The 27,997-nt window shown below is 45.1% G+C and overlaps 2 protein-coding genes across 2 annotated transcripts; one reads left to right on the top strand and one right to left on the bottom strand.

The window, feature by feature from the left end:
• Positions 1 to 3: 3 nt before the first annotated feature.
• Positions 4 to 10,021, bottom strand: gab3 (GRB2 associated binding protein 3; the record flags this gene model as incomplete). The annotated part of the gene is made up of 10 exons (XM_084450345.1): positions 4 to 120; positions 1,142 to 1,258; positions 1,613 to 1,691; positions 1,946 to 2,036; positions 2,405 to 2,636; positions 2,829 to 2,884; positions 3,161 to 3,606; positions 3,708 to 3,873; positions 6,071 to 6,374; positions 9,950 to 10,021. The coding sequence occupies 10 exons, from the start codon at positions 10,019 to 10,021 to the stop codon at positions 4 to 6; spliced, it is 1,680 nt and encodes a 559-aa protein (XP_084306471.1).
• Positions 10,022 to 12,381: 2,360 nt separating this feature from the next.
• On the top strand, positions 12,382 to 27,560 carry smarca1 (SNF2 related chromatin remodeling ATPase 1). The gene is made up of 24 exons (XM_084450054.1): positions 12,382 to 12,514; positions 13,523 to 13,615; positions 14,127 to 14,293; positions 15,661 to 15,761; positions 15,877 to 15,977; positions 16,254 to 16,433; positions 16,564 to 16,719; positions 16,856 to 16,987; positions 17,962 to 18,030; positions 18,232 to 18,341; positions 18,471 to 18,697; positions 19,131 to 19,252; positions 19,657 to 19,809; positions 20,061 to 20,193; positions 20,432 to 20,580; positions 21,173 to 21,301; positions 22,053 to 22,163; positions 22,425 to 22,538; positions 25,240 to 25,362; positions 25,578 to 25,710; positions 25,838 to 25,956; positions 26,069 to 26,281; positions 26,382 to 26,492; positions 26,667 to 27,560. Exons 1-24 carry the CDS (start codon positions 12,458 to 12,460, stop codon positions 26,730 to 26,732), a joined length of 3,069 nt encoding a protein of 1,022 aa, XP_084306180.1. The 5' UTR covers positions 12,382 to 12,457; the 3' UTR covers positions 26,733 to 27,560.
• The last annotated feature ends 437 nt before the right edge of the window (positions 27,561 to 27,997 follow it).

Genomic DNA, 27,997 nt, shown 5'->3' with positions numbered 1-27,997 from the left:
GATTTACACTTTGGACTGCCTGACATCCTTCCACTCCATCTTAGTGTTCTGTAAGGCCTGGGTCTTCTTCTCATCCACCTTCACATAGTCCACCCTGTGCTCATCAGCCAGCAGGGGCTTCTGGGAGACAGAAGGGGGAGAGCTGGTGAACAAATGGGCTACAGATCCTGCTCAGTCTAAAACCTACAGCCCAAAACAGTCCAGCAGAGGACTCTACAGGGACGACTGCTGCTTGTCAGGTTCAGTTACTGGGAGGGTGCAACTCATTCTAATACAGATGCTTCTCATATCTCCCCATGGCTCTGCCTGTGAGAGAGCATTAGTATTCTCTGCACTCTGTACTTCATCTGCCGGTGTCACAAAAACAGTGAGTCACTGACTTATTACCATGGAGATGGCCAAATCTACACCCTACAAACACAATTTCTTTTTCTTTCTTTTTTTAAAGCAAATCCAGGTATTTTAGAACAGTGCAATTTAGCTTGAAGTGTAGGTTCAAGCACACGGTGAACAACCACACAAGTAAGCCTTCCTGTTCAGATGACATCTGGTTTAGATGACATCCTGTTGTTAGATGTGTCAATAAGGGAGCTCGGTTCACCCTATTCTATTAATACCTCCATACACCCCACAGGAGAAATAGCATATGTAGACTACTACTGTACTTCAAGAACATGCTAGAGAATACAGCTGCCTATGGACACTCAAGGACTTGTTGCCTAGATACAGCAGAATTGAAGATTCAGTTGGAGATTGAATAATGCAAATAAGAGAGAAGATGCTTTCTAGAGATTGGTTGGAGGAGTACAAAGTGCAAATGAGTAGGAGTACTATAAAATTGTTATGCTACCATGTTTTCAAATCACATGCGAAGGAAAAGTGCTTATTGACTTTGTGGGGATTTCCCAGCAGACAGACTAATGATAACCTGGTCTTGGAATCACAGAGGTGAATGGAAGGGTACGGGAGTGGCAGTCGACAAGTATTACTGTGTCATTTCCAATAGATGTCCTTACAGCTGGAATTGTTTGATCAAATGGATGGGCAGGCCTTGCTGCTAAGAGGTTGAATTGATTTCCTGTCAGAGGGTGGACACAGTCCATTCACATCATGTGACCTCTGCCTCTTTCATCAAGCTTACCTTCTGCACAGGAGAGGGAGACGCAGAATTGAAATCCAGTGAAAGGTAGTCAAGGTTCGATCTCCTTGCCCAGGGCTGGGCTGCTCCCTCAGTGGTAGGGAAGAACAGTCTTGACTCCTGCTGTGAAAGGAAATTCAATTACTGTGAGAAGTACTTCATGATTTCCCATCAAACCCATTATAGCCTGAGATTGTGGGGTCCGAAGGCCACTCGTCTCTTGTTTCCATTAAAATGAAGCCCTAAGTCATGTCTGGTGCTCAAACCAGCAAGAGGATGCTTAGAGTACATTTAGGAAGATTCACCCATAATCACCCATAATTACTACTCGCTTGTTTTGGTTCCAGGTTTTAAAAGCCTCTAGTTGAGAGAAGTTGTGAAGTATTCAAATGCTACAGTCTGTGTCTATGCAGCGATGTGGGTATTTGTTCTGTTAAACTATTTGCATTTTCAGTCTGAGTGAGGGAACATTACTATTGGGATGCTGCTGGCTTCTTGGTCTTTATTTCCCCCTTTCCCTTGTCTTCTTTCCAGAAGGAAACCTATTGAATTGCTAGGAACAACACAAACAAACATAAACACAAACAGAGATATGAGCTCAGCACAACAATGAAATGTGATGAAAAACATGATAGATATTATAGTAGGTAATACATAATCACATGATCATTACATCACATGAGACAAAGCAACTGACTGATTGTCCAGTACAGGAAACCGTCTTTGTAGGTAATGGAGAAAACAAAAATGTTTATAAGTAGTGTTCATTTTTCATATTTAAATCATGGTTTTGAAGTTTCTCCTTACCTTGGCTCTGTCATTGTCCTGTTCAGAGGCTGGTGTGTGGGGTATTCTCTGATTGTGGACAGCTCTCTCAGGTCGAGGGGCGGGGGCCGCGCTGAGGACCAGAAAAACACATGCGGTTCAACCGACTGGACCTGGGGCTCATCTCACACTGGAACTCACAGTTCAAAGACAACCAGGTTGAAGTCTCCCCAAACAAACAGCATGTGCATTTGTTAAAAACCACGCCAGCAAATGATGAGTCAGGAAGTACTTGTGGGAAAACAGAGGCCTTTTCCAGCATAGCTGTGTGCTATATCGAGTCCCGTGGGTGTCACAAGATTCAATACGACGTGAAAAGCCTATCTGAAAAATAAATGCTTACAAAAGCAACTTTTAATGCTTCCCCTATTGATTTCCCAGTCTTGAAATATGTATTGTTTTGGCATGAATAGGAAGGCCTTTTCAAGGCCTGGTCCTTACTCCTCCTGCGAGGCTTGAGACTCCGGTTAACGGGGGGCGGGGCCAGCTCTCCGGGCAGTCCTAGGGGTGGGTGGGGCTCTGTACTACTGCCGGAGCCGGGGAAGGCGATGCAGGTAGGGCTCATGGGGATGTAGCCATCTGACACATCGTCTCCCGCAGAGAGAGAAGGGGAGGCCATGGGTACGTAGGAGTCCTCCTGGATGTTCGGGCTTGGAATGGCTATGACAGTAGTCTGGACAAGGACAGTGTGCAACAAGATCAGGACAACATACAGTAGGGGTACGCAGAATAGACCTCGGCCTCCAAACACATCATAAGTGCTGTTAGACGTGCAAGGTGGAAACAGCGTCTGGCGAGAGCCCTGATAAAAGTTAGTCTGACAAAATGACAATCAGTTCATTGTGTGTAAATAACTTTTTCTCACCAAATTAAGACTTAGCCTTTTGTTCCAGGTCCTCACTGCACAGCCCTCAACATCTCCTAAAAACAAAACATATATCACTGATAAATGTGTTTGTCAGTTGCCATATGCCAGCCAGTTGCCTATCTCTCCAGGTGCCAGCCAATTGCCTATCTGTGCGGGTCACGCAAATCACAAACTGAAATAATCGTCTAAAAATCACCTTGTATTTGTTTTTATGTAACAAACATATCTAAATGTTACATGAAAACAAAGTGGACAACTATTCCAGTTGAAGTATTGTACTGTTATGCTACGTGTCCACACTGAGGGACTGTGCTGCTGATACACTGTACCTCTTCTAAAATGGTCCAGGCTTGACACGGATATCCGCCGGGGAAACAGGGCAGGTTGGCCCCCTAGCGCCAGGGCCCCCAGGGGCCCCTCCTCAGCCAGCTGCTCTGAGAGGTGACCAGGCTTGGGGGGCAGTGGAGGGGGTGTCAGTCCATCAGCGGAGGGGTACGGTTTGTCAAACTGAAAAACGTCCGGCGTGCGATGGAGAATTCGTGGAGAGGAGGAAGACGACGAGAAATCGCACGGTCTTTCAAAGGAGGTGGGTGCGCACGGGGCGCTGAAAGGGGGGTCCGTCACTCTCATATGGGGGAAGGGGGAGGGGCAGGGTCCCGTATGGGCGAAGGGAGACGTAGAGAGATCGGTGCACAGGGGCGAAGAGAAGGAGTCTATCGTGTTGTCTGAGTAGTTCTGCTCGAGCGATCTTTCCGAGTTCGAAAAACTGTCACATCTGCAAAAATCAAAGCACACTATATGTTGATCATATCCTGAACAACATTATGTGTTTCTTATTGGTCCATATACATCCTAAGCATTAAGAGGAAGACGTACCGGCTGATGCTCACTCTCTCTCCTGTTTCACACTGTGACAGGAAGAGGTAGTCTGGAGGATGGAAGCTCTCTGATTGGCTCTGCATCCCTACCCTGTCATGGCTGCTGGTGAAGGACAAAGCAGGTGAGGGTTGCTCAGAGGCAGGGGTGTTAGAGAGCTGCTCCTCTGATTCATGAAGAGAGAGAGATGGGGGGAGAGAGGGAGAAGAGGGGGGGGGGGGGGGGGAGAGAAAGAAAGATGATTAGAAGCTCTGAGTGATGTAGCGTTGAGGTTATTGAGGGGCATCAGGCTGGAGCGAGGCAACATTTCGGACCAGTAACGTGTCAGAAACTTAATAGTAGGAGATGCCCAGTAGGGGGCAGTGGGTGTGAGCTCACCTCAAACTAAGCCCTTACCTTGAAGCTAAGCTACTTAAAACAGCTATCTAAACTGAAAATCCTGAAATCTGCCAAACAAAACATGCAGTACAGTATGGCACAGCATATCCACTACATGTGTTGTATAAACAAGTTCCATGTTGCATAAACATACATGTGCAGCATACTATAAACATGATCTTGCCACTGAAAATGAATGTGTGATTTGTAGTGTGTCGAAATGACCATGTAGTGTGACTCTGGAGATTCTAGGTGTTTTCCAATCATTCCAAAGCCATGTAATCCATGAATGATGCTGTAATAAGACTCAGACATCTCTCGAATATGGGCCTTCTGTACAGGACAGGGACTATGGGCCCTCAGGACAGGACAGGGACTATGGGCCCTCTGTACAGGACAGGGACTATGGGCCCTCTGTACAGGACAGGGACTATGGGCCCTCTGTACAGGACAGGGACTATGGGCCCTCTGTACAGGACAGGGACTATGGGCCTTCTGTACAGGACAGGGACTATGGGCCCTCTGTACAGGACAGGGACTATGGGCCTTCTGTACAGGACAGGGACTATGGGCCCTCTGTACAGGACAGGGACTATGGGCCCTCTGTACAGGACAGGGACTATGGGCCCTCTGTACAGGACAGGGACTATGGGCCCTCTGTACCGGACAGGGCCATGCCCTGTGGGGTGGCTGTGGCTCAGGAGGTAGAGCGGGTCGTCCAGTGACCGCAGGGTCGGCGGTTTGAATCCCACCTCCTCCTGTCCACACGGAAAAGTGTCTTTGGGCAAGACTCAAATTGCTCCTAATGAGCTGTGGCAGGCTAGCACCTTGCATGGAAGCTGCCGCCATTGGTGTGTGAATGTGTGTGTGAATGGGTGAATGAGAGGCCATTGTAAAGCGCTTTGGATAAAAGTACAATATAAGTGCAGTCCATTTACCATTTACATGATTAATTATTAAATAAAATAAATGTAGATTAAACCTCAATGAAGTTACAGTATAATCTAAAAAAAGATAGAATTGGACTATCATGGATTCTATGTCTTTTTCTACTGATGTGATTTCTGTTGTGTTGGGGAGTCACCCAGGGAGGGCTGGATGTTTCATTCACTCACACGGTGTTATCTTTTCCAGTAATGTGTAAGCCTGAAACGTAGAGCTGTTCCTGTGTTGGATCTCCTCACTTTCGTCCTCTATCAGCTCCATACAGATGATAATGTTTTACTAAATGTTCCAACTACCAACTCTTATCGAGAGCCCCTGTCCTGCCACACACAAGATGTGAGGGCAACGGAGTGTGTTGTGTGAGCGTTGTAGTAGTGGAACCAGCCGAGCTGAATTTGTGTGTCTCTGGTGGGCTGGAACACGAGGTGAAAGGAATAATATGCTGACTGCATTGACTGAAAAAAAGCATGCACCCTTTCACTGCAGCACCGAAGACAACTGCACGTTTTGAAAAGACCTTGTACTTTTCAAATGCTTTCAATTAAAAGCACCGTATATACTTCAAATAAAGTGAATGTGCACTGGAAAATCATGTGTTAAATTTCCCCGTTAAGATTATAGAACACAGGTTTAGTTTTGTGTGGCTTCAAATGCCTTACTGGAGATTCATCTTGTTACCACAATAGGAACGTCATTATAGTTCATCAGAAATACATTCAAGCTAAAGGACCCAAGGGTCTGCGAGTTGAAGGAAGTAGCTTAAGCCTACCATTGTATCAGTTCTTGAGAAATTTGTCAACTCCATAATATGCCCTCCACACTCACACACAAACACACACACACACACACACACACACACACACACACACACACACACACACAAACACACACACACACACACAGGAGCATACACACAGAGAAGGAAAAGTTATTTAGATAGTTGACCAAGTAATTGGTTTCCATACACTTGGATTGCCACTTTAGCAGTGAGACCTGTTATATAATTCTGCTCTGTGTCAGTTGGATTGGTGAGTTCCTACCTGTTCCATCATCCAGAGACGCAAAGTGGCAGATCTGACTGATGCTGTACACCCATGTGTTCATCTCCTCCTCAGTCTTGGCCACCAGGTAGAAAACGCGAGACGAGGTCTTCACCACGAAGAGATGCTGGTTCTGAAACTCACGCTTGACCAGCCGCTGCTCCGTCTGCATCTGGACCTCGCTCTCCTTCAGGTCGATGGTGCGGATGGGCTTCTTGGAGGTCTTGTTCCTGTAGTACTCCAGCACATCAGGGTTCCCGCACATGCGTCCTCTTCGAAGCACAAACCAGCGCTTCCTCCAGGCCTGAGGAACAGGGGGAACAATACAGCTTGCATATTATCATGTAGGCAACTTCTCTGTAACTATTTGTGCACTCTACTGTTAGTCATGTCTCTCTTATGAAGTATTTAGCCCATGTTTACTGCTCTGTATATGTTCTTAGCCAATAGACAAACATTTCCCAGGAGCTTGCTCGATCGTCTCGTTGAGAGAGGTCAGGGAATAATTTTTACAGCTCACTTTTCTGGCCCCCAGGTGAAACTGTTTTTTTGCTTCCCTCTGGAATATGTAGGGGTGGGACCTATGCCCCCCATTGCTCTCTGTAAAGCGCATTGTGTTGCCTTTTTGTATGAAATGCGCTATACAAATACAGTTTGATTTGATTTGATTTGATTTGATGTCTGAAATGCTTAGTTGTGAGTCTCATGCTTTACGACCAGCCACGGGCAGCTTGGCTATGTGGCATAGAGACATATATAATGGAACTATTTAATTGTAATTTAATAATGCACATATGCTGTTTGTGAATGTGGTAACATTTGTGGTAACAATATTGGTTAGGTTTAGTTTTAGAGGTTGGGACAGCAATTTGGTTTGGTTTGCTTTTTCAGGGTGATTTCAGGCCTCAGCTCATTTGTCAGAAAATTGAGTTTTATCAAAACACATGTTGTATGTTGTATAGTTGAAATATCATCCCACAAAATGTATTATTTTCTAATCCCTTTCTGTGTAACAGCTGACAGTGACTGGAGATCATTGTAATGGTTTGTATCATTCTCTTGCTGTCCTCTCCCTACGTTGTGACCTGTGTCCGTTTCTTTCAAATGTAATTCATCATGGAGCAGACAGACTTAGTCATGGAAAAAGTATCACACAGTTTCTTTGACCATGTCCAATGGCAAATTTAGCAACCTCATCTTAATTTACAATACCTCAAGTATAGAAAAAACTCTGGCTTTTCTATGGTTGTTGTGAGGAACTAAGAGCAACGTTTCCCAGAAGTGCTAAGAAGGGGAAGTTCATTCTGTGTAAAAGAGAATGTCTGTCATGAACAAAAAGCTATTTGTAGGCTTTGATCACCACCATATTAGAAAATGTTCATATGACTGGGGTTTTTGGGTGATTCAGTAAAATAATCTAACAAAACATTTTAACAAAACCAAAAAAGCCAATTATTAGTAACATTCCTTTCAATCTCCTATTTGAACACCAGGACAAGTGCATTACAATATTATTGTGTATTGGCAGAATTAACTGTCAGTCTTGTTCTTTAACTCTTGACTTGGTCTTGATTTTGAAACATGTAAACAGGTGAACTGATTCAAATGTAGTTAGATACATCACTATTTTGGTTGTGATGACTTTGTGGTCATATAGAACAGTCACTGACTAATATTAACATTAGAGTAAATGCCCCAGTCAATAATGCATGAATGACCTTCATTCCTTCTGTGTTTTTAAAATTCAATAATATATTATTTAGTGCCATTTCTAATGGTAGGCTACATTTGGGGCTGTACAGTATATTTTTGTACCACTGCCCCATAAATTCAGGATTCAGGTGAGTCATGTATTATTTATCCTGTCAAGAGACTGTAAGCATGGCATTCTGGGTGGCATGATTTCTTTTAAAAACAGTAGGTATTCTTAAAAACAAGCTGACAAGGATTTCAGAAGATTTATTGAGGCAAGAAAACAGCTGCCAGGTAGTTGAGTTTGAAAATACGAAAGGTGTAAGATATGGTCAACAACCCTGTGAGGTCAATGTTATTGTAATCCCATCTGTGTAGACTTGACAGCCTGGCCTGCTACTCTGCCAGCTGCTTGTCTCAGGAAGTCTTACAGCACTTGGCAGTGGTGTCTTGAATGTTGTGAACGTGATCTTGTTAATTGTCTTTGTTTCAAACCAAAACTTTGCCTTGTTGTGCCCAGATTCCCTTTCAGACCTACCATAAACACCGGCAAACTCCTACATCCACAGCTGCATCATTGCACAGGTGAGCGGAGATAACTTTGAGTCTGGGTTGTGCTGTCTGTATGTCATGTATGTCAAACCACTCTGTCTGCATAGCGAGAGAGAGAAATTAACATAAAGCTGTCCACTTATGAGAAGGTCATATCAGAATTTTTTCCTAGGCCCATGCATTATATCACTTCCTTGTGACCCTGTCAAGTCTCTTGACACTGTATACTGATATTTTTTCTCACCATAATCTAACTTTGATTCAATAGAAAAACAAACCATAGATTTTGTGATATTGTACAGATGAAGGATGAAGATGTAAATCAATGATTCCAGTGCATGCAAACATTGTCGCAAAATATTATTTTTTCACAGTAGCTCTATGCAAATGTTATATTGCATTCAGAATTATATAAACGTAATATTTTTATTTAATTTTGTTAACTCTTATATAAATAAGAGTCACACAAGAGTCTCACGATGGTATGACTTTGTGCTTTGATGTTGGTTACAACCACTGCACTTTGGCTGCAATACTCTATTGTTGTCTCTACCTTGTAGAGAACAGACACTCATTAATATGGATCCGTTGTCTTGATCTCTCTCTCTGTGTTGTCTGTCTATTGTAACTGTTTCTGGGTGTTGGGTGAACTGAACTTTCATAGTGCTGTGCCCACACATTAGCATTGTGTATGGCCTGTCCTTACAATGGGAAACCACCTCCTTCCTGTTTGTCTGTGTTCTCCACAGAGCCCTTGAACTATTTTCCACCAAAAACTATCTCTGAAGTTACTCTCCCTCAAGTGAATTACCTCTGGCCCCCTTTCTCTGTGCTAGTTTTCATCTTGCTCCTGTAGAGGAAGTGCAAACAGCCATCTTAACGCCTGGTCATTTCTGCCTGTCGGGTCATTTTGAAGTGCTTGGCTGAGACAGTACTTCCCATGTTTCGCAATACACACCCAAATTTCACAGAACGAGAGGCCAACACTCTCAACTCTCAGCCTGTAATGGGTGGCCTTGCCTTTTCCTCCCTACACAACAACACTCTCACATGACCCCAACAGAAACACAGGCTCATCAAACACTCCCATAACCGTAATACAGTGTTCTTGAAATAGACAGACCCAGCTTCCAAATGTGAATTATTTTAAAAACAAATAGACATAATGGTTTGCTGACAGGTGCTCAAGACGAAGATGAGCTATATCTGCCGAGAGGACATCTACATGTTGTTTTTACAATGCAGCAACGATGCTTGTCAGCATCACAGCACTAACAACAGCAGGTCCAAAGCCACTGCCATAAATATAAGGAAGATGACACAGAACAGGTTGCAGAAAGAAAACCATTCACTAGTCTTGATTCTACATGTCACAGCAAGCATCATCTGAACAATATCGTATTACAGTAACTAGCTGTGCTGTGGTGTTGATGGGAATCTCACACACACTCTCTCTCTCTCACACACACACACACACACACACACACACACACACACACACACACACACACACACACACACACACACACACACACACACACCCTGCTCTGCAGCAGGAACTGGTGCCGCTATTGCATGAGTAGAATGCATAGCATCACAATGGCACTTAAAACACCCACCCGCTCCCCTACTCACGAATCTCTTTAGTTTCTTCTCTGGGGGGGATTTGATGAGCCAGCCGGTGAAGACCACATCGCCTGCACTCATCTTGACTGCACAGGGAATCTGTTGTGTTTTCTAGGTAGAATTGTCTCCAGGCACCGCTACTGCTGCTGTACTGAGAGCAGCACCAGGCGAATCCTGTGTTCTTGTATACAGCCTACAGAAGGAGGAAGTCAAGCCATTGATCACACTGACAGACAAGGAGAGAGAGTGAGAGTGAGAGAGAGAGAGAGAGAGAGAGAGAGAGAGAGAGAGAGAGAGAGAGGGGGGGGGGGGGCTGTGTGAGTAAGCGTGTGTGCCTGACAGAGTGAGTGAGTGAGTGAGTGTGAGAGAGAGAGAGAGGGGGGGGGGCAGTGTGAGTAAGGGTGAGTAAGCATGAGTGCCAAATACAGAGCGAGAGAACGAGAGAGAGCGAGAGAGAGACGTGTATCATTGATTTTCATATGGTGAGGGAATATAAGGGGATGCTTGGAGAGAGAGAGAGAGAGAGAGAGAGAGAGAGAGAGAGAGAGAGAGGGGTGTAGCCTACAGAAGGAGTGAACCAGCACTACACTTTTACAACAACTATAACTAATATTATATTATAAACATGATAGCAGGCAAATGGATGAGTAGTAGATAAGCTGTCTTGAAACGTCCTGCTGGGGACGCTTAATGCCATGTAACTACATTTATTCCCTACAGCATAGGAAGAGATAGTCCTTGGGCCAAACCCCATAATTGGACGAGTTGGTACCATCCGGATGGGCAAATTCTAGATGTGTTTTTTATACCTATACATCCCTACATTATGTTTTGATATGATAGACCTTTTGGTTTAGTAGCTTGTTAGTGGTTATCACCTCCTAAAGGTATGGAGTGCTTTTGTTAAAAACCGGAGTTTTCGCAAAATAAGTCTCTTGCCATATTTTGCTCCCCTTCGCAAGATTCACTCGCAGATCGGGCTGTGGGAATGCTAGAGACATGATCCCTATAGCGTTTTGATGCGCCCGCGTCTCCTGAACACGGAGAGATCAACCGCGAATCGATCAGACCTTCCTCCGCTGAGTTATTGTCACTTTTCCGAACCTACCCTCTAACAGTGAATGCCTAATTTTTGCGGTTTTCCGGAGGTATTGTGCGGTAGGTGCGCGAAAGTTACCACAGCTCAGCGTAGGGAGCTCTGATCGACTCGGTGGTTGTCTCTACGTGTTCGGGAGACTCAGCTCATTAAAACCCATCCACGATCATGTCTCTATCACAACCTCAGCCCGAACTATGAGCGAATTACGCGAAGGGGAGCAAAATATAGCAGGTGCCTTTTTTCGCTCCACCAGAAAAGTTGAACAGACTTAAACATTTTACCTAATAGATACCTCCACGAAACTTCCCCAATTGATTACTCACATTGAGACAATTATGTTTTGTATAAAAAGTTTTCAGAAATGTTATGTTTAAATATGCAAATAATGCATCATATACATAAAATATTATTAATTTGCATATGTTATATTATTAATTTGCATTGGTCCACAGATTGGATGAAGCCAGTAATTAATTTCTATACATCCCTAGATGATCTTTTAATGCGATAGACCTTTTTGGACATTTTTGTTGGCAGTTTAATAATAGCCTGCTGTATGGACTACTATCAATTCAAATAAAAATTTAAATTGAATTGTGCAATTTGTTTTATGATATTTATAAACTCACATATTGTCATGTTATATGTTACACGCTGCTGCTACCTGTATGTATGTTTTGATGCTACTTGCTGTATGCAAGACAAATTACCTTTGGCCCAAGGACTAAGAGAAACAGGCCTACTCCCTGCAGGTGACACTAAGATTATATATAGCTAGATAGCATTAGAAGATAGCATTTGAGCCGATATAATTTGATCTCAGTGTGATTGAACAAAGTCAGTATAGCCTATTTCAATCATTTTGGCTCAGGGTGATGGCTTTAAATGAAAATTGGGACTTGGAAAATGTTTGAAAGCATTTTCATTAAAGATATGATTTGTAGGAGATTGGTAGCCTATAGCTGGTGGACAAGGCTGTCTCTCAGAGGCTAAACGTAGTAGGCCTTTGTGCATGATGGACGAATCATGAATACAGTTGCCTGCAGGCTTGCTTGGAGACAGAGGTAAACTATCACTGATCGCCCTCTTGTGGCGCTTCATCATACGTTTACAAACATGAAGATTACGTCAAAGGAAGTTACCCAAAAATCTTGGTTTAGAAAAGCTTGCCAGGCGGCGTCTCGGGGTTTTGCATTACTCTTTTATGAAGAGCTATTTATTTCTAAATTCATATTAGTCCCTTGTCATTAGACTATACTATCGCGGTATTTCATTCGCGAGATGTTGGCAACAAGGGGGCGTGTGCCATCTGTGTACGCTAGCTGCCTGCACAGTGACGTAGGTGGTTTTTTAGCCATGTCGAACTTACAGTGCCTGAAATAAAATAGCTAACAGATAATAAATAACAGTTCGACACAATGTCAGATGAAGAGATTCCGTCAACTTCCAAAGAGCCTGGACCAGAAGCGGAAGAGGTGGGTAGCTATGTGGACGGACATGTCATGTTGCAGCCATTTGAGATACAGTGTAGAAGTTTGCTGTATTGTTCATTTGGGGGAGCCGGGGTTGGGGGGAACATGGCGCGAAGGCTTTGCACATCTGCCCAGTCTGCAGCTAACGGTAGCAAGCCTTACAGATGTTAGCTAGCTAGCTAGCTTCTTGGCCCCCATGCAAGCAGGCCAATATGCATTGCTGTGCTTGTCGACATTAATGTATAGCTCTGTAATAATTTACAGCCATGTGGACTTTCAAAGCTACCAGATATAGCGTGCCAGTGCCTCCCAGACAGTCCCACAACTACGTTACTGTCAGTGTCGTGTCTAGTCTAGACAGAAGGCAGGCAGGGCTCAGGCAGGGCTCGCTTGGTCAGTCTGTGCATGAACAGCCCGCCCGAAGCATGTTGGATGAACTGTCTGCTTGTTGCGCACTGGGTAACGTTACTGTCAGATATAGACGGTATGTATTTGATCAAGGGGTAGCTAACGTTAGCTGTAGCATAATACGATATTAAATATTACACAAATGCACCACCACGTAGACGTAGCTAATTTAATTAACAAGTTATAGACAGATTTTTGATTGCAGTCCACTTTTTGGATACAGCCCTAAGCTCATTTGATCTAGCCAGCTAGGAATCAATTACAATATCTGACAATGGCAATGACTGCTGGCATAAGGACTTAACCTTAACGTTACTTGGCATATTTTCAAAAACAGTTGCCATGTTTCCCATTTATTTTGCATTCCATTTTGGACAAAACTTCCAGAATGTGCTAATGAATGTTGGCAGTGTTGAAGACTTCCTTTCTCTAACACTGTATCTGTGTGTGACTACTGGCACTCGCTTGTTCTTATTGAAGGCATTACTGAGGATGACAAGGATGTACAGTTAATCTAGACGGATGTATTTATTGTAAACCTGTGTGCTAAATGACTAAAATGTAAACGTTGAGTATAACCCAAACCTACTTCATTGTATGCAGGCCGAGAAGGACCCCCCATTCCTGCTGAAGCCTCCCCCGAAGGCAGCATCCAGAGTGGAGGGAGATGTGGACCCAGAGTACGAGGAGAAACGAGTGAGGGATTTTTGACTCATCATAATTGGGTTGTTTTCATGTTACAGATATCAGACCTGGCACTTACTTTGTGGGACTTGAACGGTCGGTCTCTAGCTGAGTTATTTTAAGAACTAGGCTAGTAATTTATAATAGGCTTCAGCATGATTTCCTAAATAATACCAGATGAATACCAGGACAGCACCCCAAGATTGCAAAATAGCATTATATAGATACTATATCAAAGATATATTTTGCATTTATTGTTACAGCATTACATTATGGAATAACTGTGATAGCAACTGTCAGTCAGACTGAGAAAAACAACTTCAGTAGGTTACTGCCATTGTCCCCACCTAGTGTTGGTACTGGGGTAGTGCAGAATGTCATGGACTGTGATGTAGGCCTACATACAATAGGGAGAGAGTGATTAAAAGCACAGCAGAAACAATTAACCTTACCTGACCTAAATGAAATGAACCTAACAAAATATTAATGTGTCTATGTCCTTTTTTTCTGTTTTCTTGAATAGAAAACAGACAGGGCGAATCGGTTTGAGTTCCTGTTGAAGCAAACAGAACTATTTGCTCATTTCATCCAACCCACGTCCCAGAAATCGCCCACTTCACCTCTGAAAGTGAAGCTTGGACGGCCGCGCATCAAACAGGATGAGAAACAAAACCTTCTCTCTGTTGGAGAGTAAGTTCTCATGTCTCCCGAGTCCTGGTTTTTCTTTAAATGATTGTGCTGTATGATGAATAACCAGGGCTGAAAATTAACACCCGCCACCCGCCAATGGTGGGTAAAATTTCCATTTGGCGACTAAATTTCGGAGGCTATCCGCCATGCTGGCGGGTAAATGTTTGTACCAATAGAGTCATGTAATAAATTATGCACTTAAATAGCTCCCCCGCTGCACCAAATAAAGTTTTCAGTCACATGACTGTTGTGGAGCCTCGCGCACTAGGAGAGACTGGTGACGCGAGGCTACTCACGCACAGAAAATCGTTCCCATTTACCTCAGAAGACGCGCGCTACTACAGTCGACACCTACAGTAGATGTGTACCATCCTGTCTCTGGGCTTCCATAGCATACCAAGCCACTGTTTCTCAGAAGGGATGTCTTTGATCGCTTGTCATGTAGCTTATAAGCTCTGAAGACGGTACTGCTTCCTCCTTGACTGACTTCACTGGTCATCCAGCTCAGGTTTAACTTTACATCATGACAGGCTATGAATATGTTACAGTATATGTATTTTGTTCATAAACACATAAAGACCATGAGGTTAAGGCTTGGATCATTTATATCTCATATTTGTGTAGGGTTAGGTAGGTTATGGATAATTCTACACCGTGGAAGTGAATGGAAATTAATAATTGAATTTCTATGAATTGCAATGTTTCTAGGCATCGAATTAAACTAATTTATTTGAAATTTTACTTTGGCCTCTTCCTTAAGCATGTATTCAACATAATACTATTATCTGAATGAAAAGTACTGAAACAGATGTAATGTGACAAAAAAGGCAATTTATTATTTTGGCCGGTAAAAAATATACTTGGCCGGTGGATTTTTTCATCTACCAGTCCCCTTGGCAGGTGAGCCAAAAAGTTAATTTTCAGCCCTGTGAATAACCCATAAGTAAGAGACAGCCAAGTAAACCTTATTACTTGCACCGCTGCTGCTGTCTGTGGGTCATGTGGGTGGATGGGTGTGTGGGTATATATGTTCACACCATAACTTGAAAACAAATAACCCTATGACGTTCATACCCGGTACTGTACATATATTCCGCCCTGGAGCTGATTAGATTTGGGAGCGGATCCACAAATTATTTTTCTCATTTGCTATGAGTGTATAGGAGTTATTAATGCTTCCAACTGTTCACCTTTGACCTTTTACCTACACCCACATGTTTGTTTTCTCAACAAAATAGTACTTAGTCGGCAGCTATAAGGCGCAAGTTGGCACCTCGCCCCAATGCAGTCTATTTTGTGACTGTTTCCATACATGATATAATCAAAAACATGCACTCTTCTTACTCTCAACTACGGATCTATTTCAGTAACCGCCATCGAAGGACAGAACAAGAAGAGGATGAGGAGTTGTTGTCGGAGAGCAGGAAGGCTGCCAATGTCTTGGTTCGGTTTGAGGAGTCCCCTTCCTGTATGATGTTTTCACCGCCTCTGCACATGCTCTGGCTTTCGCTCAGATTCCACACATCCGAATCACTGGAGTTGACTTTTAACATAACGTGCCTGTATTATTTATTTGTTTTCAGATGTGAAGAATGGAACCCTGAGAGACTACCAAGTCAGAGGACTGAACTGGATGATCTCTCTCTATGAGAATGGCATCAACGGAATTCTGGCAGATGAAATGGTACTAAAACATTACAACAATTAAGGATGAATAATTTATGATAATTAACATAAAAACATACCATTTAACTTAAAACATAGCGACTGATTTTTGGTTAAAGGTGGGATTTCGTATACATGTGTATGTATGTATTTTTACTGGTGTATTCACTTGCCAACCCTGCAAATTTACCAAATATTACCCGTAGCACCTTAAAGTGTGTTATCCTTACGCCCTGTATAATGTACCATAGGAGATTGTCACAGCTGATAATGAATTTGTATGTTCTAACCCCAGGGGTTGGGGAAGACCCTCCAGACTATTGCCTTGTTGGGATACCTGAAGCACTACAGGAACATCCCAGGCCCTCACATGGTGCTAGTTCCCAAGTCAACACTACACAACTGGATGAATGAGTTCAAGAGATGGGTCCCAACCCTGAAGGCTGTCTGCCTTATTGGTGATAAGGATGCAAGAGTAAGAAAATGCTAGTCATTCTATTGAGGTCTGCACATCTTGAACCGTTTCCTCTCATGACACATTTATTTATGAGTACCAAAAACTACAAATGAGAAAGGACCCCCACAATGTATTCCTGCTTGTCCAGGCGGCGTTCGTCCGTGATGTCATGATGCCAGGAGAATGGGACGTCTGTGTTACATCCTATGAAATGGTCATCAGGGAGAAATCTGTCTTCAAGAAGTTCAACTGGCGATACCTTGTCATTGATGAAGCTCACAGGATCAAAAACGAGAAATCCAAAGTAATTGAAAAAAATGCAATTGATTTCTCGTTGGTGCCTGCCATGTGTATTTTCATCAGTACAGTATTTTGACATTCTAATGGGATTCATTCAGCAGAATAATTTCAAACTGTTTTCTTCCGTGTGTCCTGCTCAGCTCTCGGAGATCGTTCGGGAGTTTAAAACCACCAACCGGCTCCTGCTGACCGGCACGCCCCTGCAGAACAACCTTCACGAGCTGTGGTCACTGCTCAACTTCCTCCTACCAGACGTCTTCAACTCTGCCAACGTGAGTCGTCTCCTCGGGGCGGCTGTAGCTCAGTTGGTAGAGCGGGTCGTTCAGTGATCGAAGGGTCAGTGGTTCGAATCCCAGCTCCGACTGTCCACATGTCGAAGTGTCCTTGAGCAAGACACCTAACCCCAAATTGCTCCCAATGAGCAGGTTAGCACCCTGCATGGCAGCTACCGCCATTGGTGTGTGAATGTGTGTGTGAATGGGTGAATGAGAGGCCATTGGAAAGCGCTTTGAGTGCCGCTAAGGTGGAAAAGCGCTATATAAGTGCAGTCCATTTACCATTTTTTCCTCTCTCTGTTTCTATGGTGATACTACGCCTGTCTTAGAGATTAACACTAATATTTGATGCCCTTGATATTTGATGACCTCCATTCGTTTTTTGGACTAGGATTACGCAAAAACTACCTGGCTGCATTTCATGAAACTCGGTGGAGGGGTGTAGCATGGTCCAATTTAGAACCCATTAAATTTTGGAGTAGATCCGAATCACGGGGTGGGTCCACGAGCTGCACAAACATGGCGGGGCATAAAGTTCTCGGCCTAACGAATGCAGCAATATCAAACTTATCCTGCTCACATGCACGTGCTCGCACACAGAGCCACCAAATGTATTCGTGGGTGGAGGTCTGTGCTCTCTGAACACCATTTCTAGTTTTGTGTTGAAATACCCTATTTTTTTCTGTTCTGTGATCATACAGTACCCAGACTCACTGAGTCTCAGTCAATCACTGAACATCTCAGCGCCATGTGACAAGCCTCTTACCTTTTCGAGGAAGTGTCAGATAGGGGAAGCTCGCCCCGAGCACATCTCTGTATCGCTGCCTGTACCCCCGAGGGCGTCTCTCCTCCTCAAAACCACTCCTCTCTGCCTCTCTGATTCCACAGCAGGATCAGTCGCTCGTTTTCTGAAAACTGATCACGTTAATGGAAGTCTTGAGAGCAAAGCAAAGTTTCTTTTTCATTCACAGGACTTTGATTCTTGGTTCGACACAAACAACTGTCTTGGGGACCAGAAACTGGTGGAGCGCCTACATGCGGTAAGTTTGGCGTTTACAGATTCACCATCCTCACAGAGTTCACTCTAAAACTCACCTCCTATTCACTTTAGCTAGTTAGTTTGTACCAGACTTTATAACAGTATACTGCTTGCAATGAACTGAATGCACGTTGAAAATGTTGGAGTCCTATGGTGGGCTGTATATATAGTGCTGTTGCGCCGTGGTGTGATGTTTGCTCAGGTGCTGCGGCCTTTCCTTCTACGTCGCATAAAAGCTGAGGTGGAAAAAAGCTTGCCTCCAAAGAAAGAGGTGAAGATTTACCTTGGGCTGAGTAAGATGCAGAGAGAATGGTACGCATTTGCTTTTGAGACTTTGCTCATTTATTTGATTAATTAATGACTCTTTTTTTTCAATGTAGGTATTTATCCAACCCGGTGGTCCCTATAGCATGTGTTTTGTCACCCCGTCATGTGTGCTAGGTACACTCGGATCCTGATGAAGGACATTGACATCCTGAACTCTGCGGGGAAGATGGACAAGATGCGTCTGTTGAACATCCTCATGCAGTTGAGGAAGTGCTGCAACCACCCGTACCTGTTCGACGGGGCGGAGCCAGGGCCACCCTACACCACCGACATGCACCTGGTCACCAACAGTGGCAAGATGGTGGCCCTGGACAAGCTACTGCCCAAAGTCCAGGAGCAAGGTGTTTACCCATGAGTACCTCTTTTCTTCTGCGTGTTAGTAATTGGAAAAATTACATTTGGAGTTGATAGAATTCTGAAGAGGTATTGTCTGTGCCAGCCGGTATGCTTATTGATAATAACCTGGGGAATATGGAAGAAGTAAGGCTCCAGTGGTTGCATACTGTTAAAAATATCATGATTAATTTATGTTGAATTTGTCATTTGCTGAGGGAGGGTTTTTTTTTCATGCGGGAAGTTAATTTGCCGGTCAAATCAGCACTGCTCATTTGAAATGACATTAATCAACCCTTCCTGCCTTGCAAGGAGCCTCATGAATAAATTGTTTTTTCTCCCCTCTCTATGAAAACCGAGCCATCGAATCGTAACCTACTGACCTGACAGTGTCTCCCGCTCCTGAACAGCGTGACTGCTTTGTGTCTCATTGTCCGGCAGGGTCTCGAGTCCTCATCTTCAGCCAGATGACCAGAGTCCTGGACATTCTGGAGGACTACTGCATGTGGAGAGGCTACGAGTACTGTCGTCTGGACGGAAACACTCCACACGAAGCCCGAGAGGTACCGCCCCTCAGGCCGCCCAATCTAGCTACACAGAGCTCCTCTCTGATTAACAAAGGGCTTTCTGTTTCCAAAAAGAGGTTGCGCTTCAACAAAATAGCTCTTCAAGTTAGAGTGCTAAAACCAAACTCGTAATATGATTGAAAAAAGCTTGCAAACATTGCAATGTTAGCACATCTCAGTTATTCAATTCATAGAGGACAAAATACTCACTTTACACATGTTTATTCTTGGCTCACATCACACAAAGAATCGCTAGCGCGTTTCGGAAATCAGCCTTCGTCAGAGCGTATCAAAGTTACAGGTTCAGTGACCATTTTCTGTATTTAACTATGAAAATGATGTCCTACATAGATATCACACGTCATGTTTTTTTTTTGTCTCCTTCATGAATGTGTTTACAGCAAGCCATAGATGCCTACAATGCACCAAACAGTAGCAAGTTCATTTTCATGTTGAGCACCAGAGCCGGCGGTCTGGGCATAAACCTGGCTACTGCAGACGTGGTCATTCTGTATGACTCTGACTGGAACCCTCAAGTAGACCTGCAAGCCATGGTTAGAAACCCTCCAGTCCTGTTTATGTTACATATATGTCAAATAATGGATATTACTAGTTTGTCTCAAGTATGAAATCTGTACTCACCAGACTTATTTCAGCCACTTAAAATGACACATAAAATGACAGATGAAACTGATCTATACTGCATGGTTGAAAAAAAAACAAAAAACACTGTATATATCTTTTCTTTTTCTCTAAATGCAGACTCTGAAAAAGGCAATCAATGTCTTTGTTTTTGACTCTCTAGGACAGGGCCCATAGAATCGGTCAGAAGAAACCAGTGCGCGTGTTTCGCCTCATCACTGATAACACAGTCGAAGAGAGGATTGTAGAGAGAGCTGAGATGAAGTTGAGGCTAGACTCCATTGTTATTCAACAAGGTATTCTGCATGGCTTTCGATTATAAATATTTCACGAACAATATTATTTTTTGAAACCTTTGAGTTTAATTACATACAACCCAAGAAAATAATGCAAACTGCAGACTCTGCGTTAACATTCTCTCTCTTAAAAACCCTCGGCCAGGCAAGAAAGGACTTGTCGGGAATTGAGTCACAATCGGACTGTTTGTACGATATTTACTCTTAAAGCTGCTCATGACATCGCGTCCCTTCCTAGGGAGGTTGATTGACCAGCAGTCCACCAAATTGGGGAAGGACGAGATGCTGCAGATGATCAGGCATGGGGCCACCCATGTGTTCGCCTCCAAAGACAGCGAGCTCACCGATGAAGACATCAACACCCTCCTGGAGAGGGGGGCCAAGAAGGTGAGGGCCACAGGAAGGTTACCTGACGGTTTGCGTCCCGCAGCCATCTGGGAACTCTCCGTTGGAAACTGTTTGGAAAAGGGCGGGCACTTTCGAAAAATACTTGGAAGGTGATTGGATGAACCATCTGTCTATTACGGTCTATCGCTCGCTTACTTCAACCGCTCCTCGCTATCGTCACACGTCTGTAGCTGTTTGTATTTCCCCTTAGAACGCTGATTGGCTTGATCGTTTTCCGGTCTGGCACAAATGGATCTCCATGGAGAGTATCCAGACTGATTTGCGAGAGAAACAGAATGTGAGCTTGTGAGATCAGGATGGGCTGAAGGGGCTAACGTGAAGGAGCGGCGCCTTAAGTGGGATTCACTCGCTGGGTTTAAGCAGTGTCGGAACCAAATGTCATCGTTTGTGGCTGCCAGTTTAGAACGTTGAAAGTAAAACTTCCTATAAAATGTTATGGAAAGGCTCACAAGACGGACGTCCTAAAACTAGCCTCTCCTCATGGCTGCTGTATGTGGACCTGGCTTTAGTCTGTTGCAGGTGTTTTGCTTGGTACCCACCCTGTCTAACCAGTCTGATTTTTTGATCTTAGACAGCTGAGATGAACGAGAGGATGGAGAAACTGGGAGAGGGCTCCCTGAGGAACTTCACTGTGGACACGGGAGCAGCTGAGACCAGCCTCTACAACTTTGAAGGGGAGGACTACAGAGAAAAGCAAAAAGTATTTTGAAACCAACTGTCGTTCACCCGGCCATGCTCCCAGTCATGAACTCTGTATTTAGGACCACTCACCCGATATCTGACATTGTTTAAGCTTGTGAAATTTATGCTTCCTATTTATTGTTATATTTCCGTTCCTTAGCCATTTTGAAACTAGGGCTGCACAATTAATCGTGAATTAATCGAAATCGTGATTATGACCTCCGCAATTAACTAATCGCAAAAGGCCGCAATTAATGTGATTAATAATTTTGCTTTGAATTGAGTGTGCTAGGACTACACGGACGAATCACAGGCGCTTATGCTGTCTGACCAATCACATGCGTTCCCGCTGAGTGCGCTGTGCGCAGCAATTTCACTGAGAAGACAGATAGCAGTAGGTCAAGACAAGTGTCACAAGAGTACCTGCAGCCGTGAGTAGTGACAAAATGAGCGAAAACGAGGTCAGTGAGTTAGTAGCAAGAAAGGGATCAACGTCCGTGATTTGGGAGCATTTTGGTTACGAAAAAGATAATGTCGCTCAAGCCCAGCAGGTCATATGCAAACTGTGCAGAGCTAAAGCTATTACTTTGAAATATTAATCGCAATTATTAATCGCAATGGCCATTTTGAAGCAAATAATCGCAATTATTATATTTTGTCGTAATCGTGCAGCCCTATTTGAAACCACAGAGTTCTGACACAGGCGCATATTAGGATGTGAGTTGCCTTCAGCCTGCTGCTCAGGTGGTGACGCGGTGGCCTCCTTACAGATGAGTATGATGGAGTGGATCGAGCCTCCTAAGAGAGAGAGGAAAGCCAACTACGCCGTGGACGCCTACTTCAGAGAAGCCTTACGAGTCAGTGAACCCAGGGCCCCCAAGGTAACACCCATCACAGATCCATCACCCAGAAATTGGAAGGGCCGGCCTTACCCAGCATCCATGTTTAAGAGAAGATGGCTTTGCTATTCGACTGCTGCCTACATGTTCAGGGGGGGGGGGCAGTGATTTGTCTTATTCATTGTTTTTCTAAGCACGATGCCGGTGAGTAAGGTCAGGAAGTTCAAATGATGTTCACTGACCTGGTGAAAATGTTCATCTTGCCCACACGGTCATGATTGATGAGTAGTGACTGGATTTCAGGCGCCGCGCCCCCCAAAGCAGCCCAATATCCAGGACTTCCAGTTCTTCCCCCCTCGCCTGTTTGAGCTCCTGGAAATGGAGATCCTTCACTACAGGAAAACAATCGGCTACAAGGTGGGATTTATGTCATTCATCCTCAGATGAATAATGGTGGTTTGAAAACTTGGTATTGCACGTGCTGTTATGTCACTGCTTGCATGTGGTATTTAAGAAGGCCACAGTATTAGAGAAATGGAATATTTAAAAACGACATTTTGAATCGGCTTTGGCTTTAACTGAAGCTCATTACTTGTCGGTGAGACGGTGGAGTCCATGGAAGCGTGTCTCGGCTGACATTTGTGCTCATCCCAAGTTCTCCACCGTGCCAAAACAGCAGCTGCCAAAGCAGACAACTGAACTGTGACAGATTGGAGCTTGTGTTACGGTGCCAAGGCCACACACACACACACACACACACACATTCCCCCTCCATGCCATCTGATCCCAGCCCAGTGTACATCTGCAGGGCTTTACGATCAGCCTGGATCCCCACCTGTCTCCTAGCACTCCTTCTCAGAGAGAGGCTGTGTGAGTGTGCGTCTGTGGGTGTGCGCCTGTGGGTGTGCGTCTGTGAGTGTGCGTCTGTGAGTGTGCGTCTGTGGGTTCGCGTCTGTGGGTGTGCGTCTGTGAGTGTGCGTCTGTAAGTGCGTCTGTGGGTGTGCGTCTGTGAGTGCGTCTGTGGGTGTGCGTCTGTGGGTGTGCGTCTGTGAGTGCGTCTGTGGGTGTGCGTCTGTGGGTGTGCGTCTGTGGGGTGCGTCTATGGGTGTGCGTCTGTGAGTGTGCGTCTGTGGGTGTGCGTCTGTGAGTGTGTCTGTGAGTGTGCGTCTGTGGGAGTGCGTCTGTGAGTGTGCGTCTGTGGGTGTGCGTCTGTGAGTGTGTCTGTGAGTGTGCGTCTGTGGGAGTGCGTCTGTGAGTGTGCGTCTGTGGGTGTGCGTCTGTGAGTGTGTCTGTGAGTGTGCGTCTGTGGGAGTGCGTCTGTGAGTGTGCGTCTGTGGGTGTGCGTCTGTGAGTGCGTCTGTGAGTGTGCGTCTGTGGGAGTGCGTCTGTGAGTGTGCGTCTGTGGGTGTGCGTCTGTGGGGTGCGTCTGTGAGTGTGCGTCTGTGGGTGGGTGTCTGTGAGTGTGCGTCTGTGGGTGTGCGTCTGTGGGTGTGCGTCTGCGGGTGTGCGCCTATGGGTGTGCGTCTGTGGGGTGCGTCTGTGAGTGTGCGTCTGTGGGTGTGCGTCTGTGGGTGTGCGTCTGTGGGGTGCGTCTGTGGGTGTGCGTCTGTGGGGGTGTGTCTGTGAGTGCGTCTGTGGGTGTGCGTCTGCGGGTGGGTGTCTGTGGGTGTGCGTCTGTGAGTGTGCGTCTGTGAGTGTGCGTCTGTGAGTGCGTCTGTGGGTGTGCGTCTGTGGGTGTGCGTCTGTGAGTGTGCGTCTGTGGGGGTGCGTCTGTGGGTGTGCGTCTGTGAGTGTGTGTCTGTGGGTGTGCGTCTGTGGGGGTGCGTCTGTGGGTGTGCGTCTGTGAGTGTGCGTCTGTGGGTGTGCGTCTGTGAGTGTGTGTCTGTGGGTGTGCGTCTGTGGGTGTGCGTCTGTGGGTGTGCGTCTGTGAGTGTGTGTCTGTGGGTGTGCGTCTGTGAGTGTGTGTCTGTGGGTGTGCGTCTGTGGGTGTGCGTCTGTGGGTGTGCGTCTGTGGGTGTGCGTCTGTGAGTGCGTCTGTGAGTGTGTGTCTGTGGGTGTGCGTCTGTGGGGGTGCGTCTGTGAGTGTGTGTCTGTGAGTGTGTGTCTGTGGGTGTGCGTCTGTGAGTGTGCGTCTGTGGGTGTGCGCCTATGGGTGTGCGTCTGTGGGTGTGCGTCTGTGAGTGTGTGTCTGTGGGTGTGCGTCTGTGGGTGTGCGTCTGGGTGTGCGTCTGTGGGTGTGCGTCTGTCGGTGTGCGTCTGTGGGTGCGTCTGTGGGTGTGCGTCTGAGTGTGTGTCTGTGAGTGTGTGTCTGTGGGTGTGCGTCTGTGGGTGTGCGTCTGTGGGTGTGCGTCTGTGGGTGTGCGTCTGTGGGTGTGCGTCTGTGAGTGTGTGTCTATGGGTGTGCGTCTGTGGGTGTGCGTCTGTGGGTGTGCGTCTGTGAGTGTGTGTCTGTGGGTGTGCGTATGTGGGGGTGCGTCTGTGGGTGTGCGTCTGTGAGTGTGTGTCTGTGAGTGCGTCTGTGGGTGTGCGTCTGTGAGTGTGTGTCTGTGAGTGCGTCTGTGGGTGTGCGCCTATGGGTGTGCGTCTGTGGGGTGCGTCTGTGAGTGTGCGTCTGTGGGTGTGCGTCTGTGAGTGTGCGTCTGTGTGAGTGCGTCTGTGGGTGTGCGTCTGTGAGTGCGTCTGTGGGTGTGTGTCTGTGGGTGTCTGTGGGTGTGCGTCTGTGTGTGCGTCTGTGAGTGTGTGTCTGTGGGTGTGCGTCTGTGGGGGTGCGTCTGTGGGTGTGCGTCTGTGGGTGTGCGTCTGTGAGTGTGCGTCTGTGGGTGTGCGTCTGTGAGTGCGTCTGTGAGTGTGCGTCTGTGGGAGTGCGTCTGTGGGTGTGCGTGCGTCTGTGGGTGTGCGTCTGTGGGTGTGCGTCTGTGGGTGTGCGTCTGTGGGTGTGCGTCTGTGGGTGTCCCGTCTGTGAGTGTGTGTCTGTGAGTGTGCGTCTGTGGGTGTGCGTCTGTGGGTGTGCGTCTGTGGGGGTGCGTCTGTGGGTGTGCGTCTGTGGGTGTGCGTCTGTGGGTGTGCGTCTGTGGGTGTGCGTCTGTGGGTGCTCACCAGGGTGTCTTTGTGTCCTCAGGTGCCCAGGAGCCCTGACATTCCCAACTCTGCCCAGGTGCAGAAGGAGGAGCAGAGAAAGATAGACGAGGCAGACCCCCTGACTCCTGAGGAGACGGAGGAGAAGGAGAAGCTGCTCACACAGGTACAGGAGGACACGCCCGAACCCCTCCACATTGTTTGGTTTTTGAAGTTACACTGTGTTGAAACTTGATAAGGAAATAAAGTTGTTTTTTTTATCACTCTATAAAGACCCCTGTAGAAGCAGCATGTTGGTGTATTCTCCTTTAAGGCAGAGGATAGTTTTATCTACGAGCCACATTTTGTAAGCATTCTGTTTTGTAAATTCTTGTTTTTCAGGGCTTCACAAGCTGGAACAAGCGAGATTTCAATCAGTTCATCAAAGCAAATGAGAAATATGGCCGAGATGACATCGATAACATAGCACGTGAGGTCGAGGGTAAAAGCCCTGAAGAGGTCATCGAATACTCTGGTAAGAATTAAATCATCATCATCCATTTCAGAGAATACGTTTTTTCTTCAGTTTCTTACTATTTTAAACAACACTATTGATGAAAACACACCGTGCCAGTCTTTGCATACGATGTTTTACATTCCAGCCATTTTCTGGGAGCGGTGCAATGAACTCCAGGACATTGAGAAGATCATGGCTCAGATCGAGCGCGGCGAAGCCCGTATCCAGAGGAGGATCAGCATCAAGAAGGCGTTGGACGCCAAGGTTCCCCGACTGCACTTGACGTGGAGTTCCGGTCTTTAGGATCCGTAGACTGTTCTGTGTTTGCTGTGCTGGTTAGTTAGATCAAGTGACAGGTGTTGTGGTGTGATTCCAGATCGGGAGATATAAGGCTCCGTTTCACCAGCTGAGGATTCAGTACGGGACCAACAAGGGGAAGAACTACACGGAGGAGGAGGACCGCTTCCTCATATGCATGCTCCACAAGATGGGCTTCGACAAGGAGAACGTTTACGAGGAACTGCGCCAGTGTGTCAGAAACGCTCCCCAGTTCAGATTTGACTGGTTCATCAAGTCCCGAACAGCCATGGTATAACATGCAACTGATGACTGTTTGATAATATATGGATGAATATACAAAAAGTGATATAGATATCGTCTGTTTTTCTAAATGTTCTGGCGTCTCTCAGGAACTCCAGCGGCGCTGTAACACTCTCATCTCTCTCATTGAGAAAGAGAACATGGAGATTGAGGAGAAGGAACGTGCCGAGAAGAAGAAGAGAGCTCCAAAAAGCCAAACAGTAATTAATCGTTCCATTTTTGAAACAGTGATCTAGAAGGATGAATGTTCTTTATTCCTCTTTGCCTTGGTCTTGGTTCTTACTGGGGAACAGATTCTGACTTCTTCTGATATCAGAATGTTAACTCTGACAGTCTTGCATTTAAGAATGTTTATTTTTTATTTTTTTTCTCAGGCTCATAAAAGGAAAGCAGACGCATCCTCAGAAGCAGGACGCAAAGAAAAGAAATCCAGAGCCTGAAGCTATCATGAAAGTTGCAAAGCCCTCACCTGGCTCAGTTAAGCTGGAGAAATGCTTGCGTAATCAAGCTTCCATCGGAATCCTGCATCGAGGTCTCAGATCAAGCAAAGATTTGGTCAAACATTTTAAAAAAGCAGTATTAATCACAAACATGGGAAACAAAAAATTCAATTGCTGTTGTTACTTGTGGAAGTGAGTGGCTTCTCTAATTTTTTAAGACATTTTGTAATACTCTTTTTGCAATCGTTTAATGCACTTTGAAATTGAACATGCTACTGTGTGTCTCAAGATGTTTAGATGGTTGTTTTATACAGCTCCGGGTGTGAGTGGTTTTATCATACCGCAGTGAAGTGAAATCAAATGCCTGCCGTCATCAGAGGGTACATGTATTTGGGTTTGTATAGTGAAAGGTATACTGTTACATTGCAACTGTAGCATCACATAGAATGAGCCTTTTCCACCAGACCTACTACAGCAAGGCATGGCTCAAAAATGTATCCTTCACCACCAGAGCTGTATCTTGTTTGTTGGCATGGTGAAAAAAATACCTTCCTTTGTCTTCTCTATTTTTGCATTTGGCAATTCTGTGTTCGACATTATGTTACAGTACGCACCTTGTAAACCATTGCTTAGTTTGCACAGATAGAGCTCTTCTTACCTACGATTTGATTTTAGGCTTATCTGTTGTAGTGTTGTTCAAACAAAAAATGATGGATGTACTTTGCTTTAGTTTTTTATGTCTTGGTTCAGTAGGTCTAATATGTATTCCCCCTTTCTGTGAAGCGCATTGCCGTATGAAATGCGCGAAATAAAAAAAGTTTGATTTGATTTGAGTCAGTGTTATTAAAACAAAAGCCAAATGTGACACTACAGTAGGCTAGCCTACGCGAATTTTCCCATTTAAAAAACTTCGGTACTAGATTACAAACCATGATGGTACAACATCTAGGCAGCACGTGACACATTTTTTTTTTTTAATTCAAAGATGCAGAAATATACAAAGCAATGTATACAAAATATAACAATATATATATATATATATATACATACACATACATACATAGCCTACATACATACACATGAACAAAACACAATACACCAGGGGAAAAGCTCATTACATAAAGACCTCAAAAGCATTACGGAGATACAAGGACTTTTTGTTCATGGAGAATTCAATCGAATCAAAGTACAAGGACACTTCTTTTATAAACACAAGAAAAAGTTCTTCCAGTGAACTTACATTTGTGAATATGAAATTTTGCAAG

The sequence above is a fragment of the Borostomias antarcticus genome (genome assembly GCF_949987555.1).
Source record: "Borostomias antarcticus genome assembly, chromosome: 15".
Classification (NCBI taxonomy): domain Eukaryota; kingdom Metazoa; phylum Chordata; class Actinopteri; order Stomiiformes; family Stomiidae; genus Borostomias; species Borostomias antarcticus.
Note: the sequence above shows the minus strand (reverse complement) of the source record. Positions and strands in the feature narration are given on the sequence as shown.

What these genes read in the sequence shown, in the direction of transcription:
- smarca1 (XM_084450054.1), top strand. Translation starts at nt 12,458, where the DNA reads ATGTCAGATGAAGAGATTCCGTCAACTTCCAAAGAGCCTGGACCAGAA. An exon ending in ACGTCTTCAACTCTGCCAAC is followed by an intron (nt 16,988 to 17,961) that starts GTGAGTCGTCTC and finishes TTTCATTCACAG; the next exon opens with GACTTTGATTCTTGGTTCGA. An exon ending in GGAAAACAATCGGCTACAAG is followed by an intron (nt 22,539 to 25,239) that starts GTGGGATTTATG and finishes TTGTGTCCTCAG; the next exon opens with GTGCCCAGGAGCCCTGACAT.